Here is an 18,299-nt window from a genome sequence, read left to right as displayed (position 1 = left end):
ACCTCAAACTCCTGGGCTCAAACCATCCTTCTGCCTCAGCCTCCTCAGTAGTTGGAACTACAGGTGCGCGCCACCACGTCAGGATAATTTTTTTATTTTTAGTAGAGACGAGGTCTCACTCCTGCTCAGGCTGGTCTGGAATTCCTGAGCTCAAGCGATCCTCCCGCCTCGGCCTCTCAAAGTGCTAGAATTACAGGCCTGAGCCACCGCGGCTGGCCTGGCCAGGATTTTTAAATCTCAGAGGCCAGCCTTCCAAAGCCCTGTCAAGCGCAGAGGCTGAGCGGCCGGACTGGGTCCCTTACAGAGACACAGGCTGCCTGGGGGAGCAGGTACCCGATTTGGGACTTTCAGAACCCAATGACCCTGCAAGTTACCAAGAGGCAGCCTTGGGGATGCATTCAGCGTCGTTTCTGCAAAGCATGAGGTGGGCGATAGGGGGCGCCGGAGATCAGGAACCCGCCCTCAGGGGCGGGGCCTCCCAGCCCGGACTCCTCCTTCTCCCGCCCTCCTCCCTTTTCCCCGCTCTAGCGCGGCTACCAGCTCGGGCCTCGGCTCCCCCTCCCAAACCCCCCCTCCCTGGAGCGGAGCCCACCCGAGGGTGCCTCTCTCGCCCCCCGAGCCCAGCCGCCCGGCAAGAACAGCAGCTTCCGGGAGCAGAACCCCGCCAGCCTGCCTCCCTCCCGTTCAGCCCTGCCAGAGGCCCCCAGCCATGAATCTCTTCCGATTCCTGGGAGACCTCTCCCACCTCCTAGCCATCATCTTGCTACTGCTCAAAATCTGGAAGTCTCGTTCGTGTGCCGGTGAGAGGCCCACCTGGGCGGGAGAAGGGGAGAGACTGCTTGGGCGGGGGGCGTCCCAGGACTCGGGAAAGGTTCTGGGGACACTAGGGGGACAGGTCTCTCCCCCCACCGCTTGCTGGGAGATCTTTCTTCCAGGTCCTGGGTCGCCAGGAGGTCAGCTCCCTTCCCCAGACTGGAGGGCTGCATACAGTTTAGTGAGGGTGGCCCAAGGCCCCCAATTCAGCCACCCACAGCCCCAATCTTGGCAGCCCGAGGGTTCAGGGACTGAGAACTGGGAGCCATGGCAGGCAGGAGGTGGCTGGGAGTTGGTGACGTGGACCGTGGCGTCCAGGAAGGGAGTGGGAGGGAGGTGAATGGATCCCCAGGGGCTGAGGTCTGGTTGGGTCCTCCCTAGGTCCCACCTTGGGTCTGGACTAGAGGAGGACCCTGAGGGGAACAGAGGTGGCCGCGAGGCCTAGCCTAGGACAGAGCCTCGGGCTGGAGTAGCTTCGGGGGCCTGGGCTGCCCCCTGGCTGTGGGCTGTGGGAAAGTGCCCTGCTCAGGCGGGCAGGCGGGCTGGGGAGGCCTCTAGGGACAGCTGCACTCCAGAGCCGCCTCCAGGCTGGTCCCAGGCGCTGTGCCTTAGTTTATTGCCCGTGCAACGCACCCTAGCCCTCTCCCTCTCTCTCCCTCTCTGGACCACAGGGATTTCAGGGAAGAGCCAGGTGCTGTTTGCTGTGGTGTTCACTGCCCGATATCTGGACCTCTTCACCAACTACATCTCACTTTACAACACTTGTATGAAGGTAAAGGCTCTACGCCACCTCTCTGGGCTGCCCTGGGGCAGGGGAGCCAGGTGTAGGTCCCAGACTCCCAGGTTTGAGGGAAGAGGGGCTGGGGCCTGGACTCCTGTGTCTGAGGGAGGAGGGGCTGGGCTTTCAGACTCCTGGGTCTGAGCCTGTTGGGGGTACAGGCCCTGCCCTGTGAGCTGAGGTGCCCTCTCGTCATCCTCCTCCTCAGGTGGTCTACATAGCCTGCTCCTTTACCACAGTCTGGATGATTTACAGCAAGTTCAAAGCCACTTACGATGGGAACCATGACACATTCAGAGTAGAGTTCCTCGTCATTCCCACGGCTGTCCTGGCGTTCTTGGTCAACCATGACTTCACCCCTCTAGAGGTAGGCCCCTTGCTGGGACCCCTTTGCTGGTTGGATGGGGTATGGCAGAGCGGCTATGACAGCAGACCTCGGGGAGGCTTCCTTCTGTGGGTTGTGCTCAGAGTGTTTTATTTTAGGACAAACAAGTTCAGTGTATGGGCTCTGGGGTCAGATGATATTAACACAATGGCAGCACAGTCACTGTGTGACAGATGCTGCTCTAAGCAGTTCACATACATTAATTCATTACTTTTTGCAGCAGCGCCATTTTATAGATGAGGAAACTGAGACTTAGGGGGTCTAAATGACTAGTCCAAGGTCATCGGTCTAGTAAGTACCAGACTGAATAGCCCAGGAATTGGAAACAGGGCTCTAGAGCCAGGCTGCTTGGATTTGAATTCTAGATCTGCTACTTTCTATTAGCATGATCCTGGGCATATGACTTGACCTTTCTGTGCCTCAGTTTCCCCATTTGTAAAGTTGTGATTAGGTCATTGTGAGGATTTACTGAGATTTTGCTGCATCGCTTGGTGATTAAACACACATAGACTCCAGAATCAGAGCATAGGGATTTGAAGCCTGCCTCTACCACTTGGCAGATATGGGACTTTGGGCAAGTCATGTAACTTCTCTGTGCCTCAGTTTCCTCATCAGTAAAAGGGGGATAATCAGTTCCTAATTCATAGGGTTCTAATGAGGGACTGATATCTGTCAAGCACAGTGTCTGGCATGAGGTCTGTGTTAGTCCGTGTCATATTGTTATAAAAGCTGGGTAATTTATAAAGAAGAGGTATATTTGGCTCACTGTTCTGCAGGCTGTACGAGAAGCATGGTGCTGGTATCTGCTTCTGGTGAGGACCTCAGGAAGCCTCTACTCCTTAGGCAAAGAGGGAGCAGGCATGTCACATGGTGAGAGAGGGAGCAAGAGAGGGAGGAAGTAGAACCAGGCTCCTTTAAACAATCAGCTCTTTCGTGAAGAGAGGGAACACTCATTGGTGGAAGGCACCAAGCCATTCATGAGGGATTTGTCCCCATGACCCAAACACCTTCCGCTCGACCCCACCTCCAACATTGGGGATCAAATTTCAACCTGAGATTAGGAAGGGACAAATCCAAATTATATCAAGGTAGGAAGTGCTACGTCAATGTTTGTTCAGTGACGGAAGTATTTAGTACTATGCCTGATACTTTTACTTATAAATGTTAGCTGTCATGAGTTTCATTCAATGGTGTTTTGGTGAGACCGTACAAACTCCTGGGAGGAATTTTGGGAGGACCCATGCTAAGTTTGTGATCTCCTGCCTCCTGGGGCTTGACAGGAATCATAAATTCTGGATAACCTTTTCTCACTTAGGCCTGCACTACTCCTGCCTTATAGGAAGCTATCCCTGGGTGGCCAGACATGCTGATGTTTTCAACAGAAGCCATAATTCAAGAGTTTTCAGGCAAGATATCTCACTTTAAAATTTTGGCCACAGATTCAAAATATATTTCTAAAAGTGCTGTGCAGGCTAGACAAATCCGACTGAGGGTGACTTTGGCCCATGAGTCCCCAGAAATGTCAGGAGGCTGTATCATGCTGTGGTGAGAACCCTGGACTTGGCTCCAGGCCCTGGACTTTGCAACATATCATTGTCGCCACCTTACTTGGAGCATTTACCCAAGCCCTTGGCCTGTTCATAACTGCCCTGCTGACTAGGGATGACTGGACCCATTTTGCAGATGGGGAGATCGACTGAGGCTGGGGGAGGCAGTGGGGCTGGGCCAGAACCCAGGCCTCTTGACTCCGGCCTTTGCGGTTCCCTCATTTAGAGCGGGGCAGTGACTTGTGCAAAGTATCAACTTGACTAATTGCCCAGCCCTGAGTGGGCCATTCTAAACACATCATCATCCCGTCTGATCTCTCGGCCACCCTGGGAAACAGGCATCCTCATTCCTGTTTCTTGGAGGACGAAGGTGAGGCTCAGAAAGGAGAGTTCACAGGATTTGAACCCAGTCCTGCCTGCTTCCAAAGCTTATGCTATTACTTGGTGCTTGCTAAAAAATTATGTTTTAATCATAGAAGGAAAATATTCTTCTTTAAAAATTCAGACATCACGAAATAGAGGATGTAAAACACAACTGACCTTTCATCTCTGGGACTGAAAGCAGGCTGGCAGATGTCTGCAGTCTCTTGTTCTCTTGTCCTGTGATGCCATGTTCTGCTCACCAATGATGGTTATCACAGCTGCCTAAACGGTGGCCTGTACTTTACTCACTCACTCACTCATTCATTCAGGAACTGGGCTAGGTGCAGGGGCCATGGGGTGAACCAGGTATAGCATCCCAGGCCTCATGGAGCTCACATTCTGGTGAGAGTGGCCAAGAAGGGGATAAGACGGGGTGATGTGACAGTCCTGGGGAAAGGATGGTCAGGGAAGGTCTCTCTCAGGAGGTGACTGACGAGCTGAGGCCGGGAGGATTTGGAGGAGGCAGATGTGTGACAGTCTAGGGGAAGAGCTTTCCCTGCTTCAGGAACAGCAAGTGCAAAGGCCCTGAGGCGGGAGGAAGCATGGCGTGTTGGAGGACCAGATAAAGGGCCTCTGTGGCTGCAGCCCAGGGAGTGAGGGGAGTATGTAGGGGATGAAGTTGGACTGGGGAGGGCCTTAGAGGGCAAGGTCAGGAGTTTGGGTTTTATTCTACTTGCAGTAGGAAGAAGTCACTGGAGGATTTTAAGCCATGGAGTGACATGATTTGATTTATGTCTCCAAAGATTACACATTAAATGATGTCCCTACAAGAGTGGGAAAATCATCCCCATTGTAGAGATAGAGGAAGTGGAGACTTGGAGAATCTGTTTATCTCGCCCAAGGTCTCATAGAAGGGAAATCTCTGAGCCAGGATTCCATCCAGGTCTGCTTTGTAGAGAGGCGAAATTGCAGTATGTTTATGAGCACTGACTACGAGCCCTTGGTTCAAAATCCCTACTCTGCTGCTTACATGGTTTTGAGAAAGTATCTTACCGCCTCTGGCCTCAGTTTTCTCATCCATAGAATGGGGTTGCTAATAATGGGATCTCGAGCATGGGACCATGGTGAGGGTTAGATGGAGACATGAATAACACTGGTAGAACGGTGTCTGGCATGTGGTAAGTACCTGGGTTGCGTCCCTCCTCTCTCTGACTTCATTGTGCCTGTAACTGTCACGCCATCCCCTGCCTTCTCTCACGCCCTGTCCTCTCCTGCCCTATCCTCTGTTCCCCTCTCCGGCCCCTCTGCAGATCCTCTGGACCTTCTCCATCTACCTAGAGTCGGTGGCCATCTTGCCGCAGCTATTCATGGTTAGCAAGACCGGGGAGGCGGAGACCATCACCAGCCACTACTTGTTTGCACTGGGCGTCTACCGTACACTCTATCTCTTCAACTGGATCTGGCGCTACCACTTCGAGGGCTTCTTCGACCTCATCGCCATCGTGGCGGGCCTGGTCCAGACAGTCCTCTACTGTGATTTCTTCTACCTCTACATCACCAAAGGTAGCCAGGATTCAGGGCTGGCTGCAAGGGAGCCTGCTCTTTGCACAGCTCCTGCTTCCCTGGGGTCTGGGGTCCATCTCCTCACCCCTGTGTCACTCAAGGGAGGGAGGGCTTCCTCTCCTGGCTTCTGGGGCCCCAGGCCCACCTCTCTCCTAGGAATTCAGACCATTAGTCTCTGCCTCCCTAAGGACCAAGGAGTTTTTGTCCTCAGCCCCCATGTTGCTTTGAGTGGAGACCAGATGGGGCAGGGACTCGGGTCCACCAAGATTGACTCATTCATTTATTCATTCAACAAACATATTGAGCACTTTCTGTGTCCCTGGCCAGGTGCTAGGCTCTGGGGATACAGCAGGAGGAGAAAAGGTGGAGGAGGCCCTGTTCTAGAGGGGAGACGGTGAATGAACAAGCAAAGAAAGAGAACTGTCAGTAGTAAGAAGGGCTATGCAAGAAATAAACCAGGGATGTGTTCATAAGTAACTGTAGAGAGGGGGAACTACTTTATATGGAGGTCAGGGGAAGCCCCTTTGAGGAGGTGATGTTTAGGCAGGGACCTAAAAACCCAGGATTCAGTTGTGTGAAGGAATGAGGGACACTAAAGGCTGAGGCTCGGAGGGCGGGAGGGGGTGGTCTCACTTTGCCAGGCCTGCCAGACCCTCTGACCCCACCTCCCTCAGAGATCAAGGCCTCCAGCCAGAGAGTTCTCCAAGGGTAGAAGAGCAGCAGTCCTGGGAGAAATGGGGCTGCTCTGGGCCTCCTTCGCTCAGCACCTAGGACCAGACCAGCATCCCCCAGCCCCGCCCCTTCAGTGATTCAGGCCGATTCCCCAGTTCATGACCCAGAGTCCTGGGGGGCTGTCCCGCCTCGCCTGTCTGCCCGGCCTGGCATGCAGGACTTCCTCTGGGTGGGGAGGCTGCCCGCTTCGTCGGGGGCCCTGGTGGTAATGCCCACCCACTTTCTCTCTTCACAGTCCTGAAGGGGAAGAAGTTGAGTTTGCCAGCATAGCCCCGGTCCTCGCCGTCCCTCTCCTCGGCAGTGGCGGGAGGCAGAGGAAGGCGACCGATGATGACGAAGAGCTTACCCATCCAAGGGTGAATTTTTAAAGAACCAACCTCTTCCTGCTCCCCATCCCGCCTCCTGTTGGGTTTCAGGGAGGCAGTGGAGGACTCAAGCCTTGGGGAGCTCAGGACCTGGGCTGTTTGTAGTCTTTTGCCTTTTAGAGAAGAAAAAAAAATCTTTCCACTATTTAGTTTTTGACTCTGATGACTCTTTTCTCTTCTACTCTCTGGCCCCAATTTTTATAAACTGTTTTTGAGTGTCCTATGGGCTGGGGCAGGGTGGGAGATCTTTTCCCTTCCCCAAGCCCCTCGGCTCCCTTCCAGACCCCACCTCCAGCCCTATTGGTTGCCAAACACTAAATCTGCTGGCACCCACCTGCCCCACCTCCATGGCCATGAGCACAGCCCCCCAACCCCCCACCAAATTTCTAGGTTGGGGATAGGGAGGAAGGGAGGCCCAGGAAGGTCTCTCTCGATTTTTTCATAACAATTTTTTCCCCAGAGTTTGGGTTTTTTGGTCTTATTCTAATTTTTTGGCAAATTGGGGGGGCTTGGGCATGGGAAGGGGGGGCTGGCCGGAGAGTCACTGCAGCTCTAATGCCATGTTTTTGTACAGAATTGATGGTTGATTCTTTGTTCTCTTGAAATAAACAGAGAAAAATGCTACCTTTCTTTTGCTGCTCCTTGCCCTCGATCTCTGCATATGTGGGGTCGCGCCTGGCCCCTGTCCCTGCTTCTGCTTTTGCTTGTTGACCATCCACAGGCGACCAGGCCTGGGAGCAGCAGGAAGATGAGAAACTGGGTTTCTCGAGACTTTCAGCTGTGTCGATTCCTCACGGCTCCGTTGGGGAAGAGGTTTTGGAGAAAATCTTGAAGATTCTTCTCACTGGGGCGCAGAACTTGCCTGACGGTTTCTCCAGAGCCCCAGGGTTGCAGAGGACCTTCAAGAGCATGTATGTCAGAGGCCATACATGGGCAGCCCCAGTCCCACCCTTATTTGGCATTTTGTTGCCACTCTGTGTTTTTTCAAAAAAAAAAAAAAAAAAAAAAAGGACTGGGTCACTGGCCTTTAAAAACCAGATTTTTACATTAAAGTCTAGATTTCTGGCTTCTGTTGAAAAAAAACTCCATCAATCTAACAATGCTGGGTCCTCATTTCTGGACAGCAACAGATGGCTGCATCTGAATGGATGGGATGCAAGCTTTTCACCACAGTGCCCTGGACTTGGCTGCGGGGTTGTTATCATTTATTATTGGGCTGACGCTGTGTGGTTATTTTTGTTTGTTTGTTTATGGAGTTAAAAGGAAAGTGAAATATTTTCCATGTCTTTCTCCAGATTGGCTTCACACCCGGCCTATTTCCTTCACTTATGTTACCTGCCTGGCTCTTGTAAGCTTTTGGATTTTTGACCCTTGATTTAGTCAGACTTCCTGGGTGTTCTCTCTGACCTTCCTAACCCCCGCTTTACCGCCTCCAGGTATCCCATAGGATGGCTCTGGAAGCTTCAGGAGGCAGGGAGCCGGCATTTCCTGAGCACTTAATATGTGCCAGGCACTGTGCCTTACACAGATGAGCTCCTTCGACCCCCACAGCAGGCCCTGAAGAGGGGGCACTTTGTGGGTGAGGAAACTGAGGCTTAGAGGGACGTGTGGCAAAGGTGGGGTTTGCACCTGGGCTTCCCGATGCCAGAGCCTATGTGTTTAACCACTGCTGTGTGGTTTTCAGGCTATTTTTCGTTTCTCTCTTTTAAGCCAAGGGACCTTCTATTTAGAAGCATTTTGCCCAGAAGCCTAATATGGGAAACACAGGAGCAGGGCTGCTGGGGTTGACTGTGGGGAGCCAGGTGGTGTCCCTGCCTGCTCAGCCCGAGGCACCTCTTTGAACACAGTCTGAAAACCATCCATCTAAATCTGGTCTGATTCTCTAGTTTTATAGCCAATACAGCTCTGGCCCACAGAAATTAATTGACATCCCCAAGGTTATCGAGCTTGCGATGGAGGACCAGAGCTCAGAATCCTCCATTTCCCACATCATAATGCTTCCCATCCACTGTGCTGCTGCCCTGGAGACCACGTGTTTATTTTTGTATTTTCAGAACTGAGTACAGGGCCTGCCACACAGGAAGCCTCAAAAAAGGGACCAATGGAACTCAAATTTGATTCCTCACAACCCATGTCCTTTTGTCCAGTTTGTAAGCCAACACTCTGCAGGCCACTGTGGCCCCCATGTAGGTGTGTTTTGTTTGGCCTGCACTAAGTTTACATATTTTTTTTGTATTTTTTGCCCACTAATTTCACATAAAAAGCCACCCCCCCCAAAAAAAAAGGATGTCCAAATTGTTCTCAAAAAACCAGAATCAAGGGCTGCACTATACAACATGGTAGCCATTAGTTACATGTGACTGTTGGAACATGGCGAGTCCAAGTTGAGGTGTGCTGTCAGCGTAAAATACACAATGGGTTTCAAACACCTAGTATGAAGAATGTAAAGTACCTCACTAATAATTTTTATATTGATTGCACATTGAAATGATAATATTTTGGATATATTGGGTTAAATAAAATATTAAAATTAATTTACTTGTTTTGTTTTACTTTTCTTAATGTGGCTATCAGACTATTTTAAATTCCCCTAGGGGCTGGCAGCAGATTCCAGTGGGACAGCGCTGCTCTAGAAAGCCCAGGCCCCACTGGTGAATAGTGGACGCCGAGTGGAGGCTGCCCATCCTAGACGTGGCCCTGTCCCCACCGCTCCCATACTAGGTGCTTCACCCACTGGGGTCACCTGCCTTGCTCACTCCTGGTGGCCCATAGGCAGGAGCATTTGTGGCCTGTGCATGAGTCCCTGATTACCATTGGGGATCCCCTAGAATAAAAATCCTTCCTCCCCCAAGACAGTCTTGGAAATATTTGAAGACAAGGATCTCCCCTGAATCTTGTTCATGGACTCAGCATCCCCTGTTCCTCCAGCGAGTCCTCCTCACACAGTTTGGTTTTGTCACTGTTAGGAGTGAAGGATTTTGGGCTTTGGCTTCAGTGACAGGGCTGGGTGCCCTTGTTGGCCCTTCTTGGCACTTTCCACGGGTGGAAGCATTCTCTCTCTCTCTCGGAACTTTAGGTTCCTCAACTGTACGATGGGGCACCTTGTGTCTCCCCCTCATGGCCAGCGTGGGGGCTCAGGAGGTGATGACTTGACAAGACTTAGTGCACGACAGGCCTGAAAAAATTGTTTCTTCTCAGCACCTTCAATCTGCTACTATCAAGGTGGCACCGGAGGAAGGGTCCAGGAGGTGGTATGAAAATGTGACCCACCACAGAGACCCCAGAGTTGACCTTATAGAGTTTCTCCCCACCCCTGGCCAGTCAAGGGACCAGAGAGGAACAGACATGAGAAGGACAGAGGGCTGTTTTCAGAAACCCTTCTGGAGGGAGGATTATCTCTTTACTGATGTGGATAAGAATGCTTAGTTGCCAGGCATCATAGCAAGGCGGGGGGCCTTTGGAGTGGTCAGATAGGGGGAGAGGGCAGAGCTGGCATAACTCAGGCTGTTGGGGCCAGTGGTGGGTGTGTTGACAGGGCTGAAGGCAGAGGGTGGGGAGAGGGTGGTCAGCACCACACTGCCCTCATCCAAGGAGCGGTTGTAGGGGACTGGAGCGTCATTTTGGAGGTCCTGGAATGCCAAGTAGGCCTGGAATATCTGTGGGCAGAAAAGGGCATGCTGAAGGCTGGCTTGGGCTGGGCAGCGGGGAGAGGGACTGGGCTGGGGACTGGCCTGGGAGGCAGAAAAAGGGTATGCTGACTGCTCACAGCCCAGGGGCACCTGGCCCAGGCCCGATTCCTAATGCTGGGCTGCGGCTGCTCAGAGGAAGGAGCACCTGGAAGGGACCAGTAGAGAGGCCCTAGGAGAGCCCCCCACCCTTGGCTCCCAGGGAGCTAAGTGAGAGCAGGAATATGTTCGCCCTTTCACCAACACCCCCCAACTCCGACAGAAAATGCCCCCCGGAGGAGGAGGGGGAGGGGGCTCATCCTCACCCAGACAAGGATGGAGAAGAAAGTGAAGGCGATGGCCGCCTTGGCACTGCTGCTCCCCAGGAGGAACTGTCTGGGAGGAGAACGCTGCCACTGGTTGGCCAGGAAGCAGAAACCCACGAACCAGACGATTGCCCAGAGGACTGTGGCGTGGCAAGGAGAGAAGAGGGGTTAGGAGAAAGCTTGCTCAGGTAGGGCCGCTGAGGCACAGAAAGGACGGGGTTGGGGGTCTCACTTGTGACCTCCCACGAGTGATTCCCCAGTCCCTCCAAGCCCTCCCTAAAGTGAACCACTGGAGTAGAGCTGTGCTGTCTGCCTGGGAGCCTCTGGCCGTGTGCGGCTATTCAAATTTCGATTTATTAAAATAGAATTTAAAAAAAATTCAGCTCCCTGGTCACACTGGTCACATTTCAAGTGCCCAGTGGTCAAAGGTGGCCGGTGCTTCCTGTAGTAGAGAACTCAGGGACAGAACGTTTCCACCCCCACAGAAAGTTCTGGGCAGTGCTGGACTCAATGACCTGCGGGGACGCCCTTGGCCCTGAGAGGCTGGGACTGGCCTTGGGGGGAAGAGGAGGAGGGGAACAGTTGAGATCGGCCAGACTGAGAGGAAGGAGGCCAGGGCCTGAGGAAAAGGAATGTGCATTTATTTAGCACTTACTGTGTGCCAGGCTCTATCAAGAGTGTTTGGCAGTGGTTAGGAGGTAAGACTTTGCTTTGAAGTGCTTGACCTGCCACTCAGCAGCTGTGTGCCCAACTATATCACCTCCTCAAGCCTCAGTTTCCTCCTCTGTAAAATGGGAATACAAACAAGACTTACCTCCTAGGTGGTTCTGAGGACTACATGAGAAGAGGCACTTGGAACACAGACTCTGTGCCTGACACGTGGGAAGCGCACATGTCAACATTACTACAGGCCTCCTTTATCTCATTCCATCCTCAGAAAACGCCTGCGAGGTAAGGGTTTTCATCCCAGCTTTTACTGAAGCTCAAAGAGGGGAAGAGACTTGCACAGCCCACAGAGCGGGGAGGTGCTGGGTTGAGATTTCCAACCCGGGTATGTCTGGCTCCATCCTCTGAACCCCACTTCCTGCCACCGGGTGGCTTTTCAAGAAATGTTCTGTGAACAAGGGAGGTGAATCTGAGGAAAGAGCTGGGCAGAAGGGAGGCTTCTAGAATTAGCCTGGGGGTCAGAAGAGGTGACCCTTACACTGGGTCTAAAGGATGAGTAATAATTCCCCAGGAGGAAACAGCAGGTGCAGACAAGCAGTGAAAAGCTGTGGGCCACATGTGGTCAGATGCCTCCTGTTGGGAGGACGGTCAGAGAGGAGGCCGGCTGGGTGGCGAAGGGCTGTGTCCTGGTGGCCCTGGGGAGCAGGGAGGGTTGTGAGCAAGCAGAGGGGTAGCTCTGGGCAGAAGGTCGTGGGGGCTCACCCGCCAGGATGAAGTCCAAGAGCTGGAAGGCCGTCTTGAAGCGGGAGCTGGCGATGCGGCCCTCGTGGGCGTCCAGGACCAGGAAGACCAGGCAGCTGAGGAAGGCCAGGAAGCCGGCTCCCACCGCGAAGCTGCAGGCCACGTTGTTGCTGTTGAGGACACAGCGGAGCTGTGGATTCTCTGTCTTGTTCTGGTAGCCGTCAGTCAGCAGGGAAGAGAAGACGATGAGGGAGAAAACCTGTGGATCCAGGGGCCAGAGCAGAGCTCAGTGTGTCCCCGATGCCACTCCTTCTCCCTGGTGTTGACACCCAGTCACTGGGCCATCCTGGCCCCCTCCCTCCCTCCCTGTCCCAGCCTCAGAGCCCTCAGCCTCCTGCCCCTCATTCCCTCTGCTCCATCCATCCTGGCTCGGGCCTCATCCTCTCCCCCTGGGCCCTCAATCCAGCCTCCTCCCAGCCTCCCTGCCTCCAGTCCATCCCCCACATGGCTCAGAGGGTTCTTTCGACATGCTGTTCCCCTGCCCTCAGCCCCCCATGGCTCCCCAGTGCCCAGGACTGAGTCCCATTCCCACAGCCTGGCTTTGGAGGACTTGCATGGTCTCCATTCTCCTTGCTCATCTCTCCCACTCACCCCTGCCTTGCTCCACACTCCCCTTCTGCCACCAAATAAAATATTAAAATTAATTTACTTGTTTAAAGTAAATATTAAAACTAATTTACTTGTTTACTTGTTTGGTGGCAGAAGCTGGTACCTGCCACTAAACCCAGGTACCAATATAAAATGCTTGGCATGGTGCCCAGGACGGAGGAAGAACTGAATAAGTGTTTGTGTCATGATTATTCCCTCTGCCTCCCAGCCGTTCCCTCTGCCTGTGACTTCCTTCTCCTTCCTCGCCAATTCCTACTCATTTTTAAAGATAATAAATTTGTGAAATAGTTCAAATATACAGAAAAGTATGGAGAGAAATGTAACAAACACTTAGTGCCAACTATCCAGAACTAACAAATATTAACATTTTGTCTTTTTTTTTTTTTTTTTGCTTCAGGACTTTTTAAAAAAACAAATACAACACTGATACAGTAACCCCATCCCTCTCATCTGTGTATGGTGCATACAGTCTGTGCTACGCTTGTCTTGCATGATTATCTATTAAACACCACTGAAGTACTCTACAAACACTAGCCTAGATCATCCTTATGACCACACTAGGACTTAGGCGCTACTAACAGCCCTGAGTTTTAGATAATGAAACTGAGGCACAGAGAGGATTGGGAGTTGCCTGAACTCAACTGGCTGGTCAGTGGCGAGCCTGGCACCTGGGTCTGTTTTGACCCCTTGCTGTACTACATCATGCTGGCCCAAACGCCTTGAAGGCAGGGGTTCCTAGCAATGCAATTTGGTGAAAATTTGAAGTCCCAATTATTTGTCCCAGATAGTCACAATGCAGCATGGTGAGGTCTATGCCAGACACAGGAGCCAGTGGGTATAAGGGATGGGGGGTGGGAGTTGGCCCAGGAAGGCTTTCTGGATGAGGCAATGCTTATAAGGGGTGTTGAAGGGTGAAAAAGGCTAAGGGATAGGAATGTTATCTGGAGGGCAATAGGGAGCCATGGAGGGCTGTGAGCAGAGGATGAGCAGGGTCAGCTCTGGGTGCAGATGTAGAAAGACTCTCTGTGTGGGCCGGGCGCGGTGGCTCACGCCTGTAATTCTAGCACTCTGGGAGGCCGAGGTGGGCGGATCGTTTGAGCTCAGAAGTTCGAGACCAGCCTGAGCAAGAGCGAGACCCCATCTCTACTAAAAATAGAAAGAAATTATATGGACAGCTAAAAATATATAGAAAAAATTAGCCGGGCATGGTGGTGCATGCCTGTAGTCCCAGCTACTCGGGAGGCTGAGACAGGAGGATCGCTTGAGCTCAGGAGTTTGAGGTTGCTGTGAGCTAGGCTGACGCCACGGCACTCACTCTAGCCTGGGCAACAGAGTGAGACTCTGTCTCAAAAAAAAAAAAAAAAAAAAAAAAGACTCTCTGTGTGGAGATGGGTTAAAGCAGGTGAGTCCAGAGGCTGGGAGGCCAGGGAGGAGGCTGAGGCCTGGGGTAGGGGAGAGAGTGAAGGTTTGAGTAGGAACTGAAGTGGAGCTGGATTTAGGAGATAATAATAAGGTAAGAGTTGAACTGGACCTTGGACAACGAGGAATTTTTAGGCAGATGAGAGGAGGAAGGGCATTCTAGGCAGAGCAGACAGTATATGCAAAAACCAGATACTGCAGAGCAGGGCTTCTTCAGGGATAAGAAATAAATCTCATTTGAGGGATCCAGTGTGAGATGCGGCTGGAAAAGTGGGTGGAAGCCAGATCCTGAGAGACCTGGAACACCAGGCCCAGGGGCCCCGACTTGGGGAGCCGTGGAAAGGGGTTAATTTTATTCATCGAAGGATTCCGGGTAGCAGATGGTGAGGGTCAGACCTGGGGGCTAGAGAAATCCTCTGGGGTCCTGTGGCTGATGGACTGGAGGTGGGCAAGAGGCCAACAGACCTGAGAGGAAGCTGGTAGGAAGGCCCAGGTGAGAAACACTGTGGCAGGAGCCCTGGGGAATAGAGTAACATTCAGGATGTAAAGTAGGATTTGGTGATTGATTGGATGCGGCAGTGCTGGCGATGGGGGCTGGTGGAGGGATAGATCGAGGGGAAGGGAATGTTGAAAATTTCCCCTTCAGTAGAGGTGGAGCTCCTCCCCGACAGGCTCCACGTGGGACCCTTCTCTCCATCCACAGCACCCAGCACCAGACTAGATCTCAGCAAGTGTGTGTTGAAAGAGTAAATGACTTTGGCTTCTTCTTTGCTCTCGCCCTGCCCTTCGTGGTGCAGACGGAGGAGGCAAAGGACTGCTTCTAAACTCCTCAGCTTCCTTTATTCTCCTCCCTCCCTTGCCTTAATTGCCTGCTCTAAACAACAACAGCAGCAACAACCTGAGCCCCTCTTTTTGCCTTGCACTTTGGCATTAGCCAAGGGTATTCACGTCGTCTCATCTGATCCTCACAGCAACCCTCAGAGGGAGGCTGTCAGATGATTCCGGTTTAGGAGCTGAAGACCTGAGTCCATAGCGGAGGAGTGCCTTGCCCTGCTGGTTTAAGGCAGAACCAGGTGGAGGACGGGTAAACACATCGATCATTTTCGAGCCCATATTCATTTTACCTGCCCTACCTCCCTGGAACCTCGCCCCAGCCCCACGCGGTAGAGGTTATTAATTCACTTCTGTTTTACAGGTGATAAATCGAAGCCATTATGGTGGGGTGGAAGGAGCCAGACACGTCTGACTCTGCCAGCTGTGTGGCCCTGGGCAAATCATTCACCTCTTGGAGCCTCAGTTTCCCAGTCTGTTTCTATGCTACAAACAGGGGGAATATGGGGGTGGGTTCTGGGCCCCAGTAGGTGCTCAGAAAAACAGTAATTTTCGTGCCTCACGCAGAGACGGGAAGCGTCCTCTCAAGGTCAGTCAGCGGTGGAGGGGGGATTGGAATCCAGTCCTCCTGACTTCCAGGTGGGAGGGCTGTCTGCTGACCCTGAAAACCCTGGACTGTGGCATGAGCCCAGGACACTGGAGACTCTAGGAGGGAGACTCAGCTGGCCCAGAAGGACCCATCCCTCTGAAGCCTGAGTCCAGTCTCTTTCCATGCCCTCCCTGGCCTGTCCCCAGGGAAGGAGCAAAGATTCATCAGTTAAGGCACCAGCTGGCAGGCGGCAGCGAGAAGGACAAGAGCACCAGCTGCCCAGAGACTCCCTCCTGAGGAGCCAGGCCAGGGGGGAAGGAGGAGAGGGCAGGCGGGAGGGAGGATGGAGACAGCGAGCAAAGTCCGTGACCAGAACGTCTGGCATGGTTTGTGTTTTCGGCCCTTCCCCCCCTTCCCCCACACAGTCCACACCAGCTGGGCCTCCTTCTCCCTCTCCACCGGCCCTTCCTTCTGAGGCTTTGGACACAGGGTAGGTGGATCCGAGTGTGACTTGCTCACCAGCTGGGTGATGTCCTTGGGCAAGTCACTCAACCTCTGTGAGCCTCAGTTTCCCCCTGGGTTAAACAAGGATAAAAACACTCATGTCATAGATTTGTGATAAGGAATAGAGGAGCTAACACTAGCAAGGGACCTAGCACGGGGATGTGGTATTTGAAATTCCACTCTTTCCCTGGGAGAGAAGGACAATGGACACAAGTCCCCATCACCCTAGGCCCCCAAAAGCCATCTTTCTCCTTGTTCACAAGTAATAATTTGTTCCAATAACAATCACTGTTTAAGGAAAGATCACTACTTGCCAGGTCCGTGCTGAACAGTTCATAGGCATTAACTTGTTTCATTTTCACAAGTATACTTCCTATGAGTAGGGTATTAGGATCCTCGTTTTACAGAAGTAGTTCAGAGAAATCAAGTAACTTGCTCAAGGTCACACAGATATAGGGTGGCCATGCAAGCTATTAAACAAACCAGGGCACTTTGAGAATGAAAGGGGGTGCTGCTGATAATCACATCAGGGTGGCCTGGGCCTATGCCACCCGGCATGGACAGTGCATGGGTGTCCAGGATTCTCGCCCAGGCCTATCTGCTCCCTCTCCAACCTCAGGCTGCAGAAGGGGCAGGGAGGAGATACACTGGATTAGGAATCCAGGGGGAAACCCTAGGTTGGAGCCTGGGAACTCCACCTACTCCTCTGACCCTGATCAAGTCTCATCCTCTCCTTGGGCCTCAGTTTCCAGTTCCTTTGGGAGCAATGGAAGCAGCACAGGTTAAAGTCCACAGCCCCAGCTCTAACCCCTCTTGTACTGAGGTCCAGAGAGGAGCAGTGATTGCTTCAAGGTCACGCAGCAAAGTCTGGGCTGAACGAGGATTTGACCCCAGGTGTCCAAATTCTTTGGGAATGCATGTAAAGTCCTTGGCACAGTGCCTGGCACAAAGTGACCACTATCTGGCAGCTTAGGTCTACATTACATAGTCTCTTCTTAGAGGCCCTGACTCCTATTTCTCTCCTCCTCCACCCTCACCTACCTGAGAGGTGGAAAATGAATGGGCTCTGGCCATCTCGCAGACCCCAGTTTGAATCCTAGCTCTGCCTCTTACTTTGTGCCATTAGCCAATGCTGTCCAATAGAACTTCCTGGCATGATGAAAATATTCCATATCTGTGCTGTCCCATTTGAGAGCCACCAGCTACATGTGGCTGTTGAGCACCTAAAATGTAGCTATTGTGACTGAGGACCAGAATTTTTTTTTTTTTTTTTTTGAGACAGAGTCTCTCTCTGTTGCCCAGGCTAGAGTGAGTGCCGTGGCGTCAGCCTAGCTCACAGCAACCTCAAACTCCTGAGCTCAGGGGATCCTCCTGCCTCAGCCTCCCGAGTAGCTGGGACTACAGGCATGCACCACCATGCCCGGCTAATTTTTTCTGTATATATTTTTAGTTGTCCATATAATTTCTTTCTATTTTTAGTAGAGATGGGGTCTCGCTCTTGCTCAGGCTGGTCTCGAACTCCTGAGCTCAAACGATCTGCCCACCTCGGCCTCCCAGAGTGCTAGGATTACAGGCGTGAGCCACCGCGCCCGGCCCAGAATATTTTAATGAGTGAAAATTGAAGGAGCCACATGAGGCTGTGGCTACCCCTTTGGACAGCACAGACTTAAAAAATTTATTTCTTTGATCCCCACCTTTCTTATTTCAAAGATGGGGCACACAGCGCCTACTTTGGGGGGTTGTTTCTTACTCTGAGAGTCAATAACTGCTAATAACTGGTGGCAGTTGTTAGTTCCCTTTTGCATCATCTCCCATCTGACCCTTCCTCCCCCCACCCCTTCCCACACTGTGTCTGTCTCCTGTCACCCAGGGGCGCAGGTGGGCAACAGGAGGCCTCACCCCTGCGAAGATTCGTGCAATGATCTTGGGCCTCTTCAGAAACTGCACGGCTTCGCTGTCAGCCAGGTCCTGGAGGCTTTCGGGGATGTGCATCGTGGCTGCTCTCCTCCGGGGGCCCTGGGAGGCGGCAGCGGGGGTGCTGGGTGCCGCCTGCTGGGTACCGCTGTCTGGGGGCTCCAGGCCCACCCCAGGCTCGGCTGTGCAGGACGACACAGATTGGGGAGGCTGGAGTCAGGGGCACAGGGTGAGGGGTTACTGGGGGGTCCCAGGAGTGGGGAGCATGGGTTGGGGGTGCTGGGGATCTCATGAGTTGAGGTACAGGGCTAGGGGGCTATTGAGGAGTCCAGAGGTGGGGGTGTGGGCTGTAGGGACTGTGGGGGGGGGTCCCAGGAGCTGGGAACAAGGGGTGAGGGGCCTTCTGGGGGTCCTCGGAATGGGGGTGTG

The 18,299-nt window shown here is 52.7% G+C and overlaps 2 protein-coding genes across 2 annotated transcripts; one reads left to right on the top strand and one right to left on the bottom strand.

Annotated features, from left to right (window-relative positions):
- Positions 1–515: 515 nt before the first annotated feature.
- On the top strand, positions 516–9,033 carry KDELR1 (KDEL endoplasmic reticulum protein retention receptor 1). The gene is made up of 5 exons (XM_069458476.1): positions 516–800; positions 1,485–1,585; positions 1,800–1,958; positions 5,197–5,449; positions 6,417–9,033. Exons 1-5 carry the CDS (start codon positions 710–712, stop codon positions 6,449–6,451), a joined length of 639 nt encoding a protein of 212 aa, XP_069314577.1. The 5' UTR covers positions 516–709; the 3' UTR covers positions 6,452–9,033.
- A 935-nt stretch (positions 9,034–9,968) lies between these two features.
- On the bottom strand, positions 9,969–17,948 carry SYNGR4 (synaptogyrin 4). Its single transcript, XM_069458218.1, has 4 exons — positions 17,856–17,948; positions 11,966–12,203; positions 10,538–10,677; positions 9,969–10,202 (listed from the first exon to the last, which is right to left on the bottom strand). Exons 1-4 carry the CDS (start codon positions 17,946–17,948, stop codon positions 9,969–9,971), a joined length of 705 nt encoding a protein of 234 aa, XP_069314319.1.
- Between the last annotated feature and the right edge of the window lie 351 nt (positions 17,949–18,299).

Source organism: Eulemur rufifrons, chromosome 24 (genome assembly GCF_041146395.1).
Source record: "Eulemur rufifrons isolate Redbay chromosome 24, OSU_ERuf_1, whole genome shotgun sequence".
In the NCBI taxonomy this organism is placed as follows: Eukaryota; Metazoa; Chordata; class Mammalia; order Primates; family Lemuridae; genus Eulemur; species Eulemur rufifrons.
The sequence above is the reverse complement of the archived record's forward strand: the minus strand, read 5'-3'. Positions and strand labels throughout refer to the sequence as shown.

Coding starts and splice junctions, on each gene's coding strand:
- KDELR1 (XM_069458476.1), top strand. CDS start 710: ATGAATCTCTTCCGATTCCTGGGAGACCTCTCCCACCTCCTAGCCATC. Junction 801..1,484: donor GAAGTCTCGTTCGTGTGCCG/GTGAGAGGCCCA, acceptor TCTGGACCACAG/GGATTTCAGGGAAGAGCCAG. Junction 1,959..5,196: donor ATGACTTCACCCCTCTAGAG/GTAGGCCCCTTG, acceptor GCCCCTCTGCAG/ATCCTCTGGACCTTCTCCAT.
- SYNGR4 (XM_069458218.1), bottom strand. CDS start 17,948: ATGCACATCCCCGAAAGCCTCCAGGACCTGGCTGACAGCGAAGCCGTG. Junction 12,204..17,855: donor TTGCACGAATCTTCGCAGGG/GTGAGGCCTCCT, acceptor CTGGATCCACAG/GTTTTCTCCCTCATCGTCTT. Junction 10,203..10,537: donor TCTTCTCCATCCTTGTCTGG/GTGAGGATGAGC, acceptor TTCTGCCCACAG/ATATTCCAGGCCTACTTGGC.